Source organism: Schistocerca americana, chromosome 3 (genome assembly GCF_021461395.2).
Source record: "Schistocerca americana isolate TAMUIC-IGC-003095 chromosome 3, iqSchAmer2.1, whole genome shotgun sequence".
Lineage (NCBI taxonomy): Eukaryota > Metazoa > Arthropoda > Insecta > Orthoptera > Acrididae > Schistocerca > Schistocerca americana.
The window spans coordinates 374,516,711-374,537,022 of record NC_060121.1 but is presented as its reverse complement, the minus strand read 5'-3'; the positions used below and the strand labels follow the sequence as shown (position 1 = coordinate 374,537,022).

The 20,312-nt window shown below is 37.6% G+C and overlaps 1 protein-coding gene across 3 annotated transcripts in view; it reads right to left on the bottom strand.

The window, feature by feature from the left end:
• Positions 1–1,229: 1,229 nt before the first annotated feature.
• The window catches only part of LOC124606941 (vesicle-associated membrane protein 7), a 45,832-nt gene continuing 26,749 nt past the window's right edge, over positions 1,230–20,312 (bottom strand). For all 3 annotated transcript variants that reach the window (XM_047139060.1, XM_047139057.1, XM_047139059.1), the window contains exons 3-7: positions 13,685–13,822; positions 13,261–13,351; positions 3,832–3,899; positions 3,653–3,745; positions 1,230–2,415 (exon numbers count right to left, since the gene is read on the bottom strand). In XM_047139060.1, coding sequence (XP_046995016.1) covers positions 2,347–2,415; positions 3,653–3,745; positions 3,832–3,899; positions 13,261–13,351; positions 13,685–13,822 — 459 coding nt within the window. In that variant the 3' untranslated portion in view covers positions 1,230–2,346. The remainder of the gene's footprint in view (positions 2,416–3,652; positions 3,746–3,831; positions 3,900–13,260; positions 13,352–13,684; positions 13,823–20,312) is intronic.

Below are 20,312 nucleotides of genomic sequence, written 5' to 3'. Positions count from 1 at the left end.
CCCCAGGAACTTTGTACTTTCAATGAATGGAAGAGTAACAGGCCCAAGATTTAAGGATAGAGGAAGAAACCAATTGTGCCACCAGAAATTCATACAGACGCTTTTGTCAGTGGAAAAACTAAAGCCTTTGTCAATGCTCCACGAGTCAAGACGATTGAGACACCGCTGAAGATGTTGCTCAATGAGACAAGTCTGTGGAGAACTGCAATAAATGGCAAAATCATCAACAGAAAGGGAGCCAGAGATGCCCGTCAGGAGACAGGCCATTAAAGGATTAATGGTGATAAAGAGGACGACGCCCAGGGCGGAACCCTTACGCACACCATTTTCGTGGATAAAGGTGTCCAACAAGGCAGAACTCACACGTACCTTGAGAACTCCGTCTTTTAAAAATTCCTGAAGGAAACAGAGCAGGTGGCCACGGAAGACCCACAATGTGGAGAGTACAGAGGATACCAATCCTCCAGCACATGTCTTAGGCTTTCTCCAAATTGAAAAACACAACCGCTGTTTTATTTGTGTTGTTCAGCGCATCAACTGTACTGTGAGAAAGAGCACTGTAGTGAGCCAATAATTTTGCCAGCGTGTTTTGGGGGCCAAAGATCATGCTACACAGCTCAATACCACAAAAAAATTTAATGTCCTCTCTCATAAGTCACAAGACGTAAAACAGCTGAGAATCAGACAGTAGGAAGCGATAGTCCTTTTCCTCGAAATGACAATTGGTTACTGGCAGAGTGAAAAGTTTCCCCTGAATTCATATGAAACAGAAGGCCAAAACACGCCAGGGCTACAGATGAAATGAATGCAAAAATACATTTAAAACATGTTAAATGTAGGCTGTTGGGCCCTACTGCCCAGAGACAGAGAGAGAGAGAGAGAGAGAGAGAGTGTGTGTGTGTGAAAGAGAGAAAGAGAGAGAGAGAGAGAGAGAGAGAGAGAGAGAGACTCTAATTTAATGTGGCAATCTTGAAGCAAGTTTTAAATTCTTTCCTTTCTTGCCATTCAATTTGGAACTGTTTTGCCATAAATGAACTCGTGGCAAGAGCAATCATCAAAATACAACCCAGAACTATTGCTTGCTTGTATCAAACTATCGTTAACTACCTGGTGCTTTGCAATGCTCACTACTTAAGTAATGAACATGCCTTTAAAATTTCTTTTACATTATCATGTAATCATTAATGCAGACCTCTCATTTTCACTTGTGAAAAACATATCAACTGAAAAACTTTTAAAAGCATACTTTTACTAACAAAAATTGAAAACAAGCTGCTATAATAATAAAACAGACAAACTGTGTTGTAAGCAAATATTACATCTGATCACTGCTAATAAAATATTTTTCTTTAGACCACTGTTAAGACACATGACAGTTAACAAACAAGCATCAACATTCCTCTCACAGATAAAACCATGGTGAGAAACAGAAAGCACTGAAACCTGTGAGTGTTTCTGGTTGTTCCAAATTAACTAGTTCTTCCCAGAGAACCAGATGGTAAAACCTATGTCCCACAGAAAACATGTGATCTGTACACAAATCTTACCCATAGCTATTAACACAGATAACTTCTCTGAGACTGTTTCAAACAGGTTCATGTGGTATGCGTAGCACAACACAACCCGGATCTCTTGCCATCAATAATTAACTTATATAAATAAAGATGAAACCACATAGAAAGAACAATGCTGCACTTTGTCAAAGAGTTTGTTGATGAAGTGTTACTAGTATCTGCAGCCACACAAATCTAAATAGTTCACAGATTAAATTTTAAATGTTACAACACACTTTGACAGCAAAGCTTGAAAGACATTTTATGATTCTTTTCTTTCATCTAAAGATAGCAGCTGGCTTCTACTTGACATGCTAACTGAAAAGGATTCTTGCCTTTTGCCACTGCTCCCTCGACCATTTTAGGAGCACTGTAAAAATCTAGAGAGGACACTTCTGACACAGCATATTCTTTTCTTCATTTTGCTCGTGGCTTCATCTATACTGTGAGCAGTGACCAGTTTCAAAAATTTAATTACTTTTACACATTCTCTTACTCTGGAATTTTGCTGCATACAACAAATATGGAATTTACTACTGATAGTGACACACACACACACACATATATATATATATATATTACAACAGTCACAAAATGGATTTCATCGGGCAGAAACCAGAAAGCTATTAATATACAATGTGATATGAAAACACCTATAAAACTTTTAAGTGTGGAACACTTCAACATGTCATTCTTTCACTTTTCAGTCTGATATGGCAAGAATTTAATGATTTGCCACATCTTCATTATGTATTTTAATCTCCTGTTTGACTGTCTCACAAACGTGATCCATCTAACTGCCCACACAGTTCTGCCATGCCAAACCACCACATGCCATTGATACGATGAAGTAAATCAGAACCTAAAAGAAAATTGCAGACAAACAATTAGCAAAATGAAGTTCATATTTATGAAATGTAAAATTTTAGCAGTTATACATAAAATTTTAACAGAAAATGTAAATTTCAAAAACAAGAGAATCCCAGGTATGTCTTCCCACAATCTATGATATAGAAACAGTAACTGTATAGTGTGTTATTAACCAACAAATAATAAAAACATAAAAATCAAGTTTTATTTACTTAAATTTTATCACAATAAGAAAAAGCAATTATTATGACACTGAAATAATGTATGATGAGATAAAATATATTAGTTATGTAGTTACGCGTGATGAAAATTTATGTTATGGGAGGAATGGAATTTGGTAATACGAAAAGGAAGGGAAGGAAAAATAACAGGAGAAAATAAAATGATGGGAAAGTGATGAAAGGGGGAGCCACCTGGTAGACTTTGGCACAGAGCACAATTTAACTGTTGGCGACAGTTTTTGGAATGTGGTACTACAGAAGAATGTTTAAGATTAGACAGGTAGATTAGATAACTAATGAAGAACTACTGAATCACACTGGGGAGAAAAGAAATTTAAGGCACAACTTGACTAAAAGAAGATATGGGTTGATAGGACAATGAGGCATCAAGATCAAAGTACCATCACTCAGTGTCATAATGGAAAGGGGGCAGGTGGGTGGGGGGGGTGGGGGGGAGGGGGAGGGGGAGGGAGCTGAGAGAGAGAGTGTGTGCACTAGTTGGGCAGATGTGAAGAATCTTGTATGGATTTGACTAGCATGGAGAGTTGCATCAAACCAGTCATTGGATCAAAGACAATAAAAACAACAAATTCATTTCAAATACTTACAGCAACATTTTCTGTCAAATTTTGTGTCACTACTACTTCTGAGGAATAACGTACATTTGATACAATATAATTTTCTGTACTACAACTGAGTCTTATCTGTTATAATCAATGTGTATTTTGACCACAATGATCATGTGAAATCTACACACTAAATGTTGTAAGGCAGATCAAATTCTCTTAACTGAATTAAGGTTTTTTCCTTTTCTTTTTTTATGTAGATCAAAATAACTAGCAGATATGCCTCCAAGACGCACATTATACTTCCAAAACAAAAGAAGCCAAATCTGCCACAGAACCAAAGGCTCTTCTAAGGCAATAAGGAATTTCACATGATTAACAGATAAACTAATATCAGTAATGAAAGCAGGATACACCAAAGGCCTGCAAACTCACTACTCACCGTAATAACTACACCAATAATAACATAGAGTTTGACATTCTTCCAGAACATTGACCTTGCAAGATTTCGGCTAGTTTTCCGAAAAGTGACAGACTGGAAATAAAGATACAGGTATCAGAATGTGAGGTCACATATCCAACAACAATTCTGTACGCTCCTAAACAGTACTGGGTACTTACATTTGCGCTGAGATTTTCAGTCTTGTTCACCAGAAGCTCCAGCCTTTCCCCTCTTCGTGCAACATTTTCTGTGAAGAAATATTTTCATTTGAAATAGAGTGTCTATGCCAGGTTGCAATTACAACTTAATATAGTTATATCATCCAAAATACGCAGATGCCTCTACCACTCTTCCTTTTTTCCTCCTGCCACCCAAAACATCCTTTTTTCTATTTAATTTCATTTCACTTGGAGTATTTCTCAATAGTGGTAAGGTGTGCATTTACTAACAATGAACCATTATTTGCTATACTACACCTCAAGCCACATTTTTTCCAGAAACATGTTGCCTTTGTTCCAAGACACTGTGTGAAAGATAACTCCTTGGCTATCATTGGAGATTTCTCATATCTTAAGATCCGTGTGTATTCTCACACATAGCAGAGAGGACTTTTATTGAACATTTGTTCAATTATGTAATGGCATAATACATATCACTTTTGTTTTCTCCAAAAAAATTCCTGCCCCGAGATACAGGCCTCCAAAGATAATACTGTGAACACCATTTTGAAGATGTGAATTTCAGAATTTTTTTTAAAAATGCTGTATCTCTGTAACAGTTCTAGATATTTTGTTAGAGTTTTTTATTTGAAAGATAATTGCCTTATGATTACAACAGTATCCTCCTTATTGCCTTATGATTACAACAGTATCCTCCGTTTGGACATATCTGTCAAAGTTCTTTTACTGTTGCCTTTTGAATTTGTTTTTATAATTTACAGAAAAAAATTTTTTTTTTCAAAATGCCAATCCAGTAAAGTTAGATTTTTTCTGTTGATTAGCACCATGTAGTACTACAGTCTTTGTGAAGGAGAGCTTCCACTTTTAAGTTGGACAGGTTTTATTTTAAAAAATCCTTTTTTTTTAACTTTCAAGGGTAATGTGAGTTTCAATGAAGTTGTTTCTTACTAATTTCTTTATTACAGTGTTTATTTCTATTGTCATTGTTGAAGTTATTTCTTACTGCTTTCTTTGTTGCAGTTATTTCTTTTCCACTTTCATTGCTGAAGGTATTTCTTTTCCACTTTGTTGCAGTTTCTTTGCCATGCCTGTTCATTGCAGGTTTCTATATCTTAGTTGTTCAGTGCTAATTTGTTTAGGGAAGAGGCTTCTAAGAAATCTGAGACCATCCAGTGAGTTCTGCATTTTCATGAGGAATTTGCCAGTTGACACAGTTGCAATGTGTTTTGTGAAAAGGACTGTTTGAAATGTCTTCTGACTGGGGTCACAGGAGAGTGAATTTTGCTGACTATTTGCATATCCATAAAAGAGTGATATATAAGACAGGAAAAAAAAAAGACTTTGTTCAAGTTGAGAATAAGTGTTCTCATTTGAAGACTGTTTCAAAGTGAAGTTGTTTCCAGTGACAACATTTTGTGTTCTAAATGTTTTGACATAACAACAATGATAGTATCTGAACAATGTGAAGCCTCCATGGTGCAGATCATGCAGATTTTGCATCAGCAGAGGAAGAATTAAACACCCTGAATCAGTCAACTACAGAGGTAGGTGTTAGTCCTGTTAAAAAACTGGTCAGTGAAGTCAAGTCATAAGCTCTATGCATCAAGGAAGTGCAGAGAAATCACTAAAGCTATGGATGAATACACTACAGCAAAACTGACAACACTCCTCGAAGTAGAAATTCCATCTTGAGAAGAAAATGAACCAAAGCACTCTTGCACCTTTTGCCAGGAATTTTTCACAAATATCAATTCAGCTGTTGAATATTGTACATTCTACAGTGAAAAGGTGCAAGTTTTAACTATTATTCCACAGACATTTTCAAAGGAAATAATTTTGAACCACGTATCATTAGTATCAAAATATATGGTAGACAAATCAAGAAATGGGAGGTCTGTAAAAGGAGTCTCTGGAAGACCAGATCCCTATTACAGCCATCCTGTAGAAGCAGCTCAAGTTCAAATAGTGCAGTCATTTCATCTGGAAGATAAATGGGACTGTTCTCACCAGAGTGCCAACAAAAAGACACTATAACTGTTACAGTTGAAGGTCAAGAAGTTGTGAAGTGAAGAGGTATATGACTCGCAGTATTAAAGAAACTTTTGCAATTTATAAGAGCAACTATACAACTTCACATACTGGAAGATCAAAATTTTGTGCAGTATGACCTAAGTGGATAGTTCCACACCCACCTAGAGATGTCTCTTTATGTGTGTACAGCACAAATTTTAAAGTTTGTGAGGTAACTTTGAAGAACCTACTGGGGCACGTGATATATGACACCTTGGTTACGCGTGTGAAGTCATTAGTAGTCTGTGATGCAAAGTGAGAGAGTTGTTTGTTTCAAGAATGTGGTGACTGTGCTGGAAAGGGAGGACTGTCTTTAGACACGTGGCCTGGAAGACGTCACAGATAACTTTGTAGACATTACATATGTGACAAGGGAGGAAAATAAACGAATTAAGAAAACTGTTGTCTTTGACAGTTTCATTGATGATCTTATTAAATGGTCAGTGAAACGGTAACATATCAGCATCTGAAGAAACTGCAACAACAACACATTGCAGATGTGAAAGGGTGCGTACAGGCTGAAGAACTATGTTTAGTGTTTCACTGTGATTTTGCTGAGAAATGGTCTGTAATTCTCCCACAAGAGTACAAGGGTATCATTGGAGTAATTACCAGGTTTCAATTTTTACAGGAGTGACATATTTTCAAAACCAGACCACAAGTGTTGCAGTTGTAAGTGATGACACAGGACATAACTCAGCACAAGCTATGCTACCAATGTGCAAAATTCTTCAACTGCAAACAGGGGCAGAGAAGATAATCATTATTTCTAATGGTGCTCCTATTCATTTTAAAAATCGTTACCAATTGTTTGAATTGAGTAAGTCACTTGTGCCAACTGACTGGGTATACAGTGCTACTGGTCACGGGAAAGGGCCTTGTGATGGTGTAGGAGGCCTGCTGAAGCACCATGCTACAAAATGTAATCTTTCCAGACCAAATACAGCTGCAATTCAAAATGTTGAGGGTTTTACGAGAGTCGTGAAATCTTACACATCCACAGTCTTTATTCTTTTGTGCAAAGAGGATACTGAAGAATTCCATGAGCAGAAAAAAGAAGAATGGTCCAAACAAGCTACTACTGTGAACGGCATCCAGAAGGTACATATTTGGACTCAAAGTGATGGGCTAACTCATATTGCACGCACTTTAAAGAGCACTAAAGAAGAAATTTTGTTTGTTTGGCCAACACCTCAGAAACAGCAGGATAATATTCAGACTCACAACCTGAGAAGGGGGATGTTTGTGGCACGTGTGTATGACTGACTGATGGATTGCATAGATTATAGACACCGGTTATGAGTTAAATGAAAATGTAGTGAACTCTATGCTACCACATGAACCAGCTGCTGGATATAGGTTTCCAGATGAAGGACAGCAACAACACCATCAGTGCTCACTTCCTGTTCAGGATGTTTTGAAGGCTGTAAGCGCTCCAGTTCTTATTGGTTCAACAGGAAGGCATCACTCCGTATCAAAGGGAGATACTGAAGCAGTGGAACATGTTTTTAGTTCATTGACTGACTAATTTCAGTACAAAACAGAGTGCACAGAAGTTGTATAAATTGAAACCTTCAAGTTTTTGGACCTTTCACAAACATTTTGGAACCATTTAAAAGCCGGCCGGTGTGGCCGTGCGGTTCTAGGCGCTTCAGTCTGGAAGCGCGTGACCGCTACGGTCGCAGGTTCGAATCCTGCCTCGGGCAGACTGATGACCACAGATGTTAAGTCCCATAGTGCTCAGAGCCATCTGAACCATTTAAAATGCTTGAAAAATGAGTCTCTTACTCAACTTTCAAAACTAAAATTTTGATTTTTTTTAAGCCTGATATTTGATAATGTGGTAATAAAACAGGTTTTATGCATGGCAAAAAATTCAATTGTTTATAAAACCTGCTCAACCTAAAAGTGAAAGCTCTTGTTTTCAAGGAATGTAGAACTATATGGTGCTAATCAACAGAAAAAAAATTATGGACTGGCATTTTTGAAAGAAATTTTTTCCATAAATTATAAAAAAGTTCAGAATACTATAGTAAAAAAACTTTGACAGATCAGTCCAAATGGAAGACTTCCCTGTAATCATAAAGCAATTATCTTTCAAATAAAAAAACCAACAAAATATCTAGGACTGTTCCAAAAGACTTTAAATTTTTTTTCCAAAATTCGCATCTTCAAAATGGTATGCGCAGTGTCATTTTTGGAGGGCTGTATCTCTGAGCGGAAATTTTTTTGGAGGAAAGAAAAAGATATGTATTTCTTCATTTTAACATATGCTAAATTCAATAACATCTGAGACAATGAATGTAAGATTTTTTCCTAGCCTGCCTGAATTGATATGGTCTATGCCTAGTAAAAAAATAAAGGCCTGCCCCAAAATAGCCCACTCCATACACTTATTTTAAGACCCCAATGCTCAAAAGTCAGAACTGGAGACTGTGGGGCTGATAAAGTTGCAACCATACTACAAGCTGACACTCCGGGTAAAGAGAAGAGTTCACCAACCTTCACGCAAAGAAAAGAAAAAAAATTCACATGAAGCTATCAGAAATGCAATTATACCTATTAAGACATGTCATTTTATTACATGCAGGACCTTTGGGCATCCTATGGATTACGACCAAGTGACTTAAGGCTTAGCAGTTTTACGAAAAAGCTTTTACTAGGATTTCTCAAATGCATGAGCTAAGGTTCCCAATGAAAATCAAGTCCAGGAACACTGCTGAATATTTTAAACCAAGAATAGATCACTCAAATGTAAAAGACAAATAAAGAAGAGGGGTAACTAACAATTTAATTTTTACATTAATTATCTTACTGGTTAGAAAATAAGACCAGTACTTCTCATCCAACCACCCATCGAGTCAGACTTCTCACAAAAACTTCCAACAGTTGTTCTGATACAAAGCTAGAAGCCAGGAAGAAACATGAAAGTCACAGAACACACCTACTAATGAGGGCAGTGAACTTTTATCGTCATCGGGATTAATAGTAACAACACACAGTAACTCTTAAAACACTTTGTCTCCACACGTGAGTGGTCAGTGCAGCTGACTGCCACACAGAGGACTTTTATTTGATTCCCAGTACTACTGAGGATTTTTCCTTAGTAAGAGGACTGGAACAGGGTGTACTCAGTGTCATGAAGCCAACTCAGGAGCTACTTGATTGAGAAGCAGCAGTTCCAGGTCACGAAAACTGACAATGGCTGGGAGGAGTGGTGTGTTGACTGCACACCCCTCCACATCACGTCCAATGATGACATGGCGGTTGGTAAGTACTGATGTGTCCACCAGGCCTGTGGACACAGTTTATGTTACTGAAAATACTTCTGAATTCTTGATGAAGTCTCATTCAATATAGTCATTTTGCTATCTGTATTTCTGTACAATTGTTAATTAATTTTCCAGTCAGTCCCATAATTAATCTGTTTTGCTTGCTCTTACTGTCTTTACTTTTTGACATACGGTAGTCATTGAAAGTCTACCCTTTAGTTCTGGATCTAATGGTTAGAGCTATCACCAACACACTGTTGCATTATCATTCTTTTATGAACTTAGAAAGCAAATTTAACACTGCAATCTCGTTCAAAATTTTGATTACCAATTTTCTTTAAAATTTCCATCCTCATATCAGGCCTTTGCACCATCATTATCAATACTTGCTAAAAAAGGCCCCTCTCTTAGAAGCATTTTAATATCATCTGAACAACAATGTAATACTTCCTCTTCTTTTCTTTCTTTATATTGTTAACCTTATTATTTAGAACTTTTCATTGTGAATTTTTTGATTCCCATTATTGGTTATGAACTGCAGATTACAACTCGAGAATTAGAAATATATACAATATTAAGGAATTGGTAAGCAGACAGTTTCAAAGAACTACAGGTTGTTGAAAGTTTCAGATCAAGCACTAGGAAATGTTGGTCCAAGACAGAGGAAAAGAATACAACAGAAAACAAATGGGTAATTGAGAGATGAAATGGTGAAGACAGCAGAGGATTGCGTAGATTAAAATACAAGACTGTTTGAAATACTTGGATAACACTGAAGGTATTTAATTTATCTGAAGAGTTCATTTTTAATGGTGGATCACCTTCATGCCCACACTATCATGATGATCATCACAAAAGATCTACAGTTACCTCTGAATTTGTTAGTTTTTGAACCTAGTTACTACAGGATGTGAGATCAATCTTCCCCATATGACTGGATATGATTACCCACCAATACAGGTCCATCAGGGGATGTGAAAGAGATGACAATGATTGAAGATTAGCAGGTTTACCGGCAGAGGAAGAAAAGAGCTATGGCAAGTGTCACAGGATAAAAAAAATTAGCAGTAATCTGGATGGGTAGTAAGGGCAGTAGCAGACTGCTTGCTATCTGTGACAGATCGTGTCACATTAAGTTACGTTAGTCGCGGGTATCATGCAGCTTGATATCATTGTCATAGCCATCTGTTTGTCATAAAGAGCTCTCTCTGAATCTGTGTGGCAGTGCTGTGCTCCACTGTGGTGCGCCATCTGTGGCATTATTTCAATAGTGACTGGGTGTGGCAGGCTGCCGATTAGCTTCTTCATGATGTGCCACAGACAAGGCCTTGCATGCTTCCCTTTCTTTCACCACAGCTTCTCCATGGCACACAATTGAATGACACATCCTTTTCAGGTGCTGGCTGCACTGTACTCATTCCTGCTTGTGGCCAGTGCTTTAAAATAAAGCCAAAAGCGCCCGGTGTAAATAAAACATTTATTACAGTCGCGAAAGATGGAATATTTCTCAATATTACATACGACACCTATGTGGTACTTAAATTAAATGAGATATTGTTATACTTTAAATTTTATATGAAATTTAGGTATCTTGTCCATATTTCATTCTCAACATTGTGGCAACTAAAATCGACCATACGGAAAGTATACGCTATGGACTTTTACCTCTGCAAGCTCTTCAAAATTTTGTGCAATGGTTTACTACAATTATTGCTGCACAATTAACTGTGTTGAACATCAAAACAAAATTTAATCATTTATGGGGGGAAGGTATCAGTCAAGAAGATGTGTAAAAATCAAATTTTTGGGCCAAATAGTTTTTGTGAAATCGAATGATAGGTGTGTCAAAGCAGTGGGAACACCATGTGTCTGCACAGGTAAGCATTGCAGTGATGACAAAACCGCGCACAGCGTGGAATGCGGGGAGCACGTGTCTGCAGCAGTGAAAGGATTAATGAAGAGACAAAGCACTAGAAATTTCAAAAAACTGCATTCAAACGAATAAAATTCATAAAGTAAGACACTTCGATATTGTTTTTAAATAAAGAAAATATTATGCACCGCACAAGGTTTGAACTCATAACCTTTCGCTTAGTAGGCCAACAGCTTAACCGTTATGCTAACGCAGCTCGCCTGGTGAAATAACTCCATGAGGACTCTAACATGTGACGGAAAATACTGACAAACACTATTGGTATGACTATGGATTACTCATGCTTCGTCTAAGTACAATAGGAAATAAACAATTACCAATAGGAAATAAACAATTACCGCTGTTCTTTATTGCAAAAAAGCGGTTCGTGAGATTGATACAAACACCTTTCCTTGCTATCGCCTGAATTAGGAGTCTTACTGCTTGTTTGGTTTAATTAATTAATAGAATATGAAGCAATTGGTATAAAGAATGCTTTTTCCAAACTTTCTATAAAAGAAAGTCTGCTATCAAGACATTGCTTCTGTTCCATTACTTTATTTATGACTGAACGTTTCTAAAACTGGAGACACTCGTCTGTGCTCTGCACTGCAGTCGAGATCTGGCAACGCCGTTCTCTGTTCATTGGCTGACTGTGTTTTGTGACGTCAGATGCACAGAACGAACCTTAACTCGGCCGCCAACATAAATGACGCGCACTTTAGTCACCCTTTATGCGTCAGATGCATGGGCCATTCTTCAGGAGAGCACAGGGAGGAAGAAGAAAGAGGAGCCTCAAATGCTGAAGCAGAGGAAAGATAAGAGAAGAGGAACAAAGAAAGAAACAAAGAAAAAAGCAGTGAAGAGACTTCTGATATTGCCTACTAAAAATGCAGAACATTTCAAAAAACATCCGAGACATGTTCCCCAACGGAGGGGAAAAAGAATATCAAGAGGATAGGCATGCAGCATGGAAGGGAAAAAATGCTGCAAAGGCTATGGCCCCATGGAAGCCAAGCACAAGCCCGCCAAAGCATGGCAAGCCCCCGCCAAAGCATGGGGGGGGATACATAAATTTAAAAACCCAAACTTTACCATTCTAGTGTGTAACACCCTTATTCAATATTAACAATGGTGCTATATCTCCTAGTCTTCTCTACAACTGAATTTCTCTATTATTCTTTCCCAACTGACCTATCACAGTAAGTATATTTACATATTCTTTTTACTCCAATAATGATTTGTACGTTTGTCAAGGTGGGGATTATCACCTGGCCAATGACAGCTATAATTTACAAACAAGTAAGTACAGATCACAAATACACTGTTTATTGTTTCTATTGTTTTTTTATCTCCAACGTATACAAGTGACACTTTGACCCAGCCATGCCAAAAAACCCAATGTACTGCTTCACACTGAAAGTTCAGGTATGCTGCAAATGCAGCACAAATGATTAAACTGGTGATAAAGAGGACGAAAATTTTGTCGTCAATATCCCAAAACAGACACCTCAGTGAGCCCATCTCACAAGCAGTGCCAACCAACTGATACTTAATCAGAAATTACACACAGCACGAACAAGGACAACCCATGAAATACTGTTAGCAAGACAAAGATATCCTTAGTCATACACAGGATAACCAGCTGTCACTGCATCACTATGAATAACACATTGCTTGATAAGCAACCACATGAAAGAATAAGCTTAAAAATAGTAAATAACTGTGACATCTGATAATATAAGATCCTCAAATGCTATTCAGTGTATATATCATTTAATATATCTAAAAACAAAGATGATGTGACTTACCAAACGAAAGTGCTGGCAGGTCGATAGACACACAAACACACACAAAATTCAAGCTTTCGCAACCAACGGTTGCTTCCTCAGGAAAGAGGGAAGGAGAGGGAAAGACGAAAGGATGTGGGTTTTAAGGGAGAGGGTAAGGAGTCATTCCAATCCCAGGAGCGGAAAGACTTACCTTAGGGGGAAAAAAGGACAGGTATACACTCGCACGCGCACACACACACACATATCCATCCGCACATACATATGTGTCTATCGACCTGCCAGCACTTTCGTTTGGTAAGACACATCATCTTTGTTTTTAGATATATTTTTCCCACGTGGAATGTTTCCCTCTATATATAATAATCATTTAATATGCACTTACCTATATTTTTTACCATAATATCTTTCAGATCATTTAAATCACCACGGACTCTAGACATAGTATCGATCTCCTTCGATTCTGAATAATGTCTCTGAAATAAAGATTATCTTTACGTAAGTACAAAATAATACTAAAACCATGAAAACTTCAACAATGACTGTTGAATTGTACGATAAGAAAAGGAAACACTACAGATGGAATAACTAATAATTTTATTGGTTCTACTGCCACATTTTGTTACACAACATTTTAAGGCATTTTCTAATGTATATGTTTCTCACATATTACAGTTATTATTGCTGTGTAACACAATCATCTGCTACAATTAAGTTGATTAGTAATTCAGTACTAGGAACTACCAGTCAGCTTTGGATGCATAAACTGTGGCTAAAAAACTGATTCTTAACAATATAATAAATCTTACCATCTCATTTGCTAAGACAGGTGCGAACTCATTGTTCATTCCATATGCTAGGGCAGTGCTTGCCCTTGCGCCATATGTTAACTGGAATCTCTGCTTTATCTCAGCTAGGAACTGGAATGCTCTTATTCTTTCAAATTCCTGAAGGAAAAAATAAATAACAAATGAATTATGGGGCTCTTAATGCAATAGCTGTATCAAGGTTACTGATCAGCTTAGAAATCTTGATCCAGTAGACAGTTACACCGTCTACCTACTAGATGCCTACCTGGAACAGTACCGAGAAATGTGGCACACTGGTTGACACAAGGGACTCTGGGAAAGAACGATGTTCAAATTTCCATCCAGCCACCCTGATTACGGTTTCCCTAAATTACTTCTGGTGAATGTCCCAATGGCTTCTTCATGAGGTTCACAGCCAATCCCCTCCCACATCCATGTCCAAATGAGCTAGTGCTCCAGTCCTCAATACAACAGAACATAAAATACTGACCTGCCCTCTTTCCTTTCAAAAAACAGTAGCTGGGTTCACTCATTAAATAAGACAGTTCTAGCTTTTAGCAGTTGCTTCACATCCAGGATAAGGCAAGACAATAAGCAAGTCCAAATATGTAATACTAATGATCGTGCAGCAGCAGTCATTTCTGGTAAGGTGTTAGTGGAAATGGTTGCCCACCGTTTCTTTCAACCAGTTTGACATGTGGCGAGTAACTGAATATTGTTTATGATTACTTTTAAAGAGTGACTCATATCGCTAAGAAAGATTACACATATAGATTGGTGGGAGAAGGTGGAGTCCAGAGATTGCATAGCTTACTTTACAATAGCAACAAGCAGGCTGACAAGTATCATACCATGGTGAAAGTCACTTCCACTATCCCAGTTCAAACTACCTCCACCCAAATGGACTACAACTATCATTCCACGTATTCTAGCATATGCAGATTTGTGTAAGAGGTAGTTACATGAAAATGAAACAGATGGAAAATTTTAAGTAAACAGATAGATATGAAGTAGAAACTGAAAAAAAATAAATAAATAAATAAATAAAATTATTTTGTGTAAAGAAAACTTACGTTAAAGTGACACATTCCACATCATTACGAAATTTTGTATTCATGATCTATGGAACAAGTATTAATTTATGTAACAGTTTCGATGGGAAGCCCTTACACAACCCCAATACAATCCCGATCTCTCCCCATCTGATTTCCATATTTTTTGCACACTGAAGAAAGACATTCCTGGCTGTTGATTTGCTCTGGACAAGGAGGTGCAAGTCTGGGTACAATCACAGTTCCATAGGCAACTGCAAACATTTTTTCATGAAAGCACAGACCGTCTTGTCTCGCAGTGGGTTAAATGTATTAACAGTTAAGGTGACTATTTTTTAAATAATAAACAGTTTACTTACTTTTTCCAACTATCTCATTTCATTCGACAGTCCCTTACACAAGGTAACAGAAGGAGAACTTGAAAGTTAGTAGACAGCTAGTGAAAATACCCGGTACAATCAGTGCACAAGGATCTGTTGATTTTGGAAGACTCAACTTTCTTCATGGTTGAAGTTCTGATAGGATATCCCCGTCCTCCTCTTCCTCATTTTAACTAGACTGCCTGATTTTTTAAAAAAAAAAAAAAAAAATTTTGCAGTACCCAGAAAGGAAAGTAAAACGTTGCATACTAACCACAATATACAACTAACACCATGCACTAGCAGTTTCACCCACTGGAGGAGGTGCTTGTCAGGCTGTTCATTTCCCTTAACGCACACAGGGCCTGGTACCCAGCAGAATGATACTTCCTTCCTCAGAAGACAACATAGTGTGTGAAGTGTATCTTTTGTTATGAACCACTTTGTCTGCCAGGCACATTCACTGAATGGTCTGTAGGGTTTATAAGGAATCACAGCAGACAAAGTTATTCAGTCGACTACACATCATCTGCTCCAGAATCTTCAGGATTGCACACAGCTCTTTGTCAAAGACTGTAAATTTGTCTGGAAGTCTAATCCTAAAGAGAGTCAGAAACAGTTCAGCTCCTCTTAAAGTCTCTCAAAATTCCACAAGGTTTTCAGAATTCTGTTACTTCTCCACCAAATTCAATTTGCCTGGCAAGCTTCCAGGGTTTCCAGACAAGTAGCCAACCTGTAATTTCCTCTCAATTAATAAAGTCTTAGATTTTCATTTTTCACATTAATAATCATCCACAAATCTAAACATCTGGAAGATTCTGACAGTCAGCTATCCAACATTAGCTTGAACTGAGTAGAGAAGTAGTAAACAACCAGTTCCAACCCTGTACCATCTATGACAAATCCACAGAAAAGAAAAGAACTAACAAGTATCTTCTAGATTCCCACTGTTCCAAAGTTAACATCCATTGCCGTCTCAAAGCCAATAGCTAAACTCAACACAACAATACTGTATTCTTTCACAATTTAGATGTACACATTCCAGTACCTTTTTAAATTTTTTTTCTGTAACTTCACAAAAAGAAAGGTTCTCACTATTTCCTTGTGAATATTGCTTTAGAAATCTGCTATGTTACACTGTTGTTAGTAACTTAAAATTTCTTCAAAATCCACAAAATTATATGAGGCATAGCAATAATGTGTGCACTAAAATGTGACATGACAACGCAGTGTCACATGGGACACAGATATAGATACAGGATTACAGGTAAGTCATCAGTGGGTTATGGCTTGCATTTATAGTGTGTGACTGATCTCCAATGCTGGCGTATATAATACAGGGTTGAATACTCCTGCATGACAATACAAGATGTGAGATAGCTCCCTGTACTGTGGATCAGAAGTCCAGCATGATTTGGGGTAGTACTACCCATTACTTAATCTTGAGTTCACCAACAGTTTGCAGTACGCCCATCCTTCAGTCTATAGTGTCCTATGCACATGGCATTAGATTTTAATTGCTGGGAATGAGCTGGCAACTATGGTGGGTGGTCATCTCATGTTGCAGTTCCTCACACAGCATACAAGCTGAATGTATTCAGGCATTATCAGTAATATGCTGGAGCCAAGGTCCATAATCATCACAATAAGGGCAAACACACCACAGCGAGTAGTCACGGCTATAGACTGCAATTATCACAGGACCCCAAGTATACAAAATAATGTGATGCCAAAAAGCAAGCACAGTGTTTTTAGTCAATATATTGGGAAGATTCTAGCATAGCCCAGGAGTGATAGAGGTGAACAGATTGTAAGAATCAGTCACTTGCCCCAACAGCAAATTACATGTGAACAGAACAGCATGACCCAGAGGCATGTGTGAAATCTTTAGCTGTGGCAGGTAATGTTCTGATTAGACAGAGGGCAAGAGAATGAAGCTGCTGCTGCAGGGCTGCTAACACCTCACTGAACTTGCCCACACTGAATACAAATGTTTTCTCCCTGCTGAAATCATTTCTGCATTTGTGACATGAATCAGCATTCATCTGTCAGCCAGCCTTGCACTCTTGCTGCCATTCTCCAAACTGCCAAGGACTTGGCCAAACTAAATTCAAACAGATATGCTCATTGTGCAAAGTTTCTTCCCCACAATGAAAGAGTGTGTCAACTGCACAGAACATGCAGTCAGACCATTACATTCAAGACCTCTGCCACATGGACTGTTGCAGGCCTAGTTAAGAAATACCGGTGAGCTACGTCTACCACATATTTCAATGTTGTCCCATCAATGTTTAATGCATACACTGTTACCACGATTGTACTTTTTATATCACAAATATCTCAACTTGTAGAGACAGAGGTATGAAGTTACGCTTTAAGCAGTTTTTCTCTAAACTTTTTATTTCAATAACATACTCCACAAATTATTAAAACATTCCAGAGGCTGATAACATCTTATTTAAAAAATCACTTCATTAATACCATTACCACAGTAATGTTTTATTCAGTAATTATCATTCGTCTTCGGTTTCTTGATGATATTAAGCATCTTTGATTAAACTTTCTCTAACTCGCAGAACTGTTCGTGATTCTCGTCAAGCAAAGGCTACATTCATGTAATTTTAATCATTTCAGCAATAAAGAAAAGTTTTTAACAACAACATGCTGAACTGGAACAATAGTAATGACAAATTGCCAATGGAAAATAGCTAGTGAATTGTAATCCGGTGTTCCAGTTTCAATAACTAGTTAGTGCAAGCTCTTTTCCACAGGAATTCCAGATTTTATCCCCATTTGTTAGCTTATTTGTGTACAGAGAAGCAAAACCTATCAGAGCTAAGAAAAGGATATGCTATGTAGCGCATCACTGAAAAGATTATGGTGATGAAAACATATTACAATTTATATACTGACCCTTGTTCAACAGAAAATAGATACAACAGTCACTTTGTGTACAGAATTCTTTAAATCTGAAGTACTTCGTTGCTGTGAGCAGATTCAAACAAAACAACTTTGTATAGCTGTAAAAAATGTTTGAGGTGCAAAACAGTTCTCCATGGAGCCTATCCATAGTTCCCAAAGGATACCACCACCCCCATTCCAATCTGTATAACCTAATCAGCACAGTAGTACACCTTTTGCCCATCCACAAAGCATCCCTTTGGCTTATTGCTCACACACCATTTAGTTTTATACAGCAAAGCAACTGTGGTAGATTTTGAAGCATGTGGCCATGCCCTACTGTATATGTACTCCGTTTAATTGCTGCAGGGGTTTAAGAGGGAAATTGTCAGTAATAAAGACACATTTTCCAAAATAATGTGTTATCTCACTCTTAGCAATAATTTTGTTCAAAAGTTTTAATTTTTATAGGTTTTCTGTATAACATATGTAATTGGTGTAAATTGTTTATTACAAACCATCACCATGATTATGTTTGTGTTTGGGTTTGCACAGCCAACATGTAATTCTTTTTAATGCACTGTTTCTGCATCTAGAAAGACTGTTGTTTTATGTGAAAAATATTTGTAGAACATTTTCTAGCCAGATAGCTGACTGTGTGTGGGGTGCACACAAGTGCTTTTTAGATTAGGTGACTCGCCATCCAATCCAGATAATGAAAGCTATAGGAAACCCAAAAGTAACAGTGTAAGATTGAAGGAAATGGCTCCAACAGGTGAGGGTATCAAAATACTAATGGTAAACTGCCAAAGCATTTACAACAAAGTGCCATAGTTTGAAGCGTTCATGAAAAGTAGTGAATACTCAAATAATACTAGGTACAGGAAGCTGGTTGAAACCTGAAATTGATAGCAGTGACATTTCTGGGGAAAATTTAAGCATATATCGAAAGTATAGCAAGCGGGAAATGGAGCTGCTGTATTTGTCACAGTAAACAAAAAACTCAAATCCACCAAGACAGAAATTGAAGCTGCATGTGAGATTGTTTGGGCAAGACACAGTACCAGGGGTGGGCATTAAATAATAATTGGATCTCTGGGTCACCCATCAGACTCATCTCCTGATGTAACTGAAAACTTCAAAGAAAACCTCAGTTCACTTGTACATAAGTTTCCCAATCATACTGTAATCACTGGTGGTGACTTTAATCACCCAGCAATTAATTTGGAAAATTACAGTTTTGTCAGTGATGTGTGTGGTAAGACATCCTGTGAAACTTTACTAAAAACCTTCTCTGAAAACTACCTAGAACAGACAGTTAGGAACCCCACTCACGATGGAAATATATTGGATCTAATAGCAACAAATAGACCTGACCTCTCTGAGGATGTCCACATCGTAACTGGCATCTGTGATCATGATGTGGTTGTGCCAACAATGATTATCAAAATACAAAGAACAACTGAAACAAGTGGAAAGATATGTATGTTCATTAAACTAGATAAAAAATCAGTAATGTCATATCTCAATGAGGAACTTAACACTTTCAGCATGGGTCAGGAGCATGTACAGGAACTCTGGCTAAAATTTAAAAGAATAGTTGACCATGCACTGGATAGATCTGTACCCAGTAGAACAGTTCACAATGGGAGGGAACCTCCATGGTATACAGTCATTGTAAAGAAATACAGATTACTGCATAATAGCTTAAAGAAAGCATAGGGCTATTGACAGACAGATGCTGAATGAAACACATTTGCTTTCAACAGAGCAATGCGTGATTCCTTCAATTACCAACATAGCAGAATATTGTCAAATAACATTTCACAAAATCCAAAGAAATTATGGTCATAGATAAAGGCTGTTAATAGCACCAAAGTTAGTGTCCAGGCCATACCAAATGAGACAGGAGATGAAATCGAGGATAGCACACAAAAAGCTGAAATGCTGAACTTAGTTTTCAAATGTTGCTTTACAAAGGAAAACCCAGGAGAACTGCCCCACTTTAATCCTAATATCACTGAAAAGATGAATGAAATAAGTATTAGTGCCAGCGGTGCAGAAAAACAGCTGACGTCATTAAAATTGAACAAAGCTCCAGGCTCTGGTGGAATCCCTGTCAGATTCTATACTGAACTTGTGGCTGACTCAGCCCCTCTTCTCACAATAATGTATTGTAGATCCCTCAAACAAAAACCCGTGCCCAGTTCTTTGAGAAAGGCACTGGTCATGCCTGTCTACAAGAAGGGTAGTAGAAGTGATCCACAACATTACCGTCCAGTACCCCTGACATTGATTTGTTGTAGAATCTTAGAA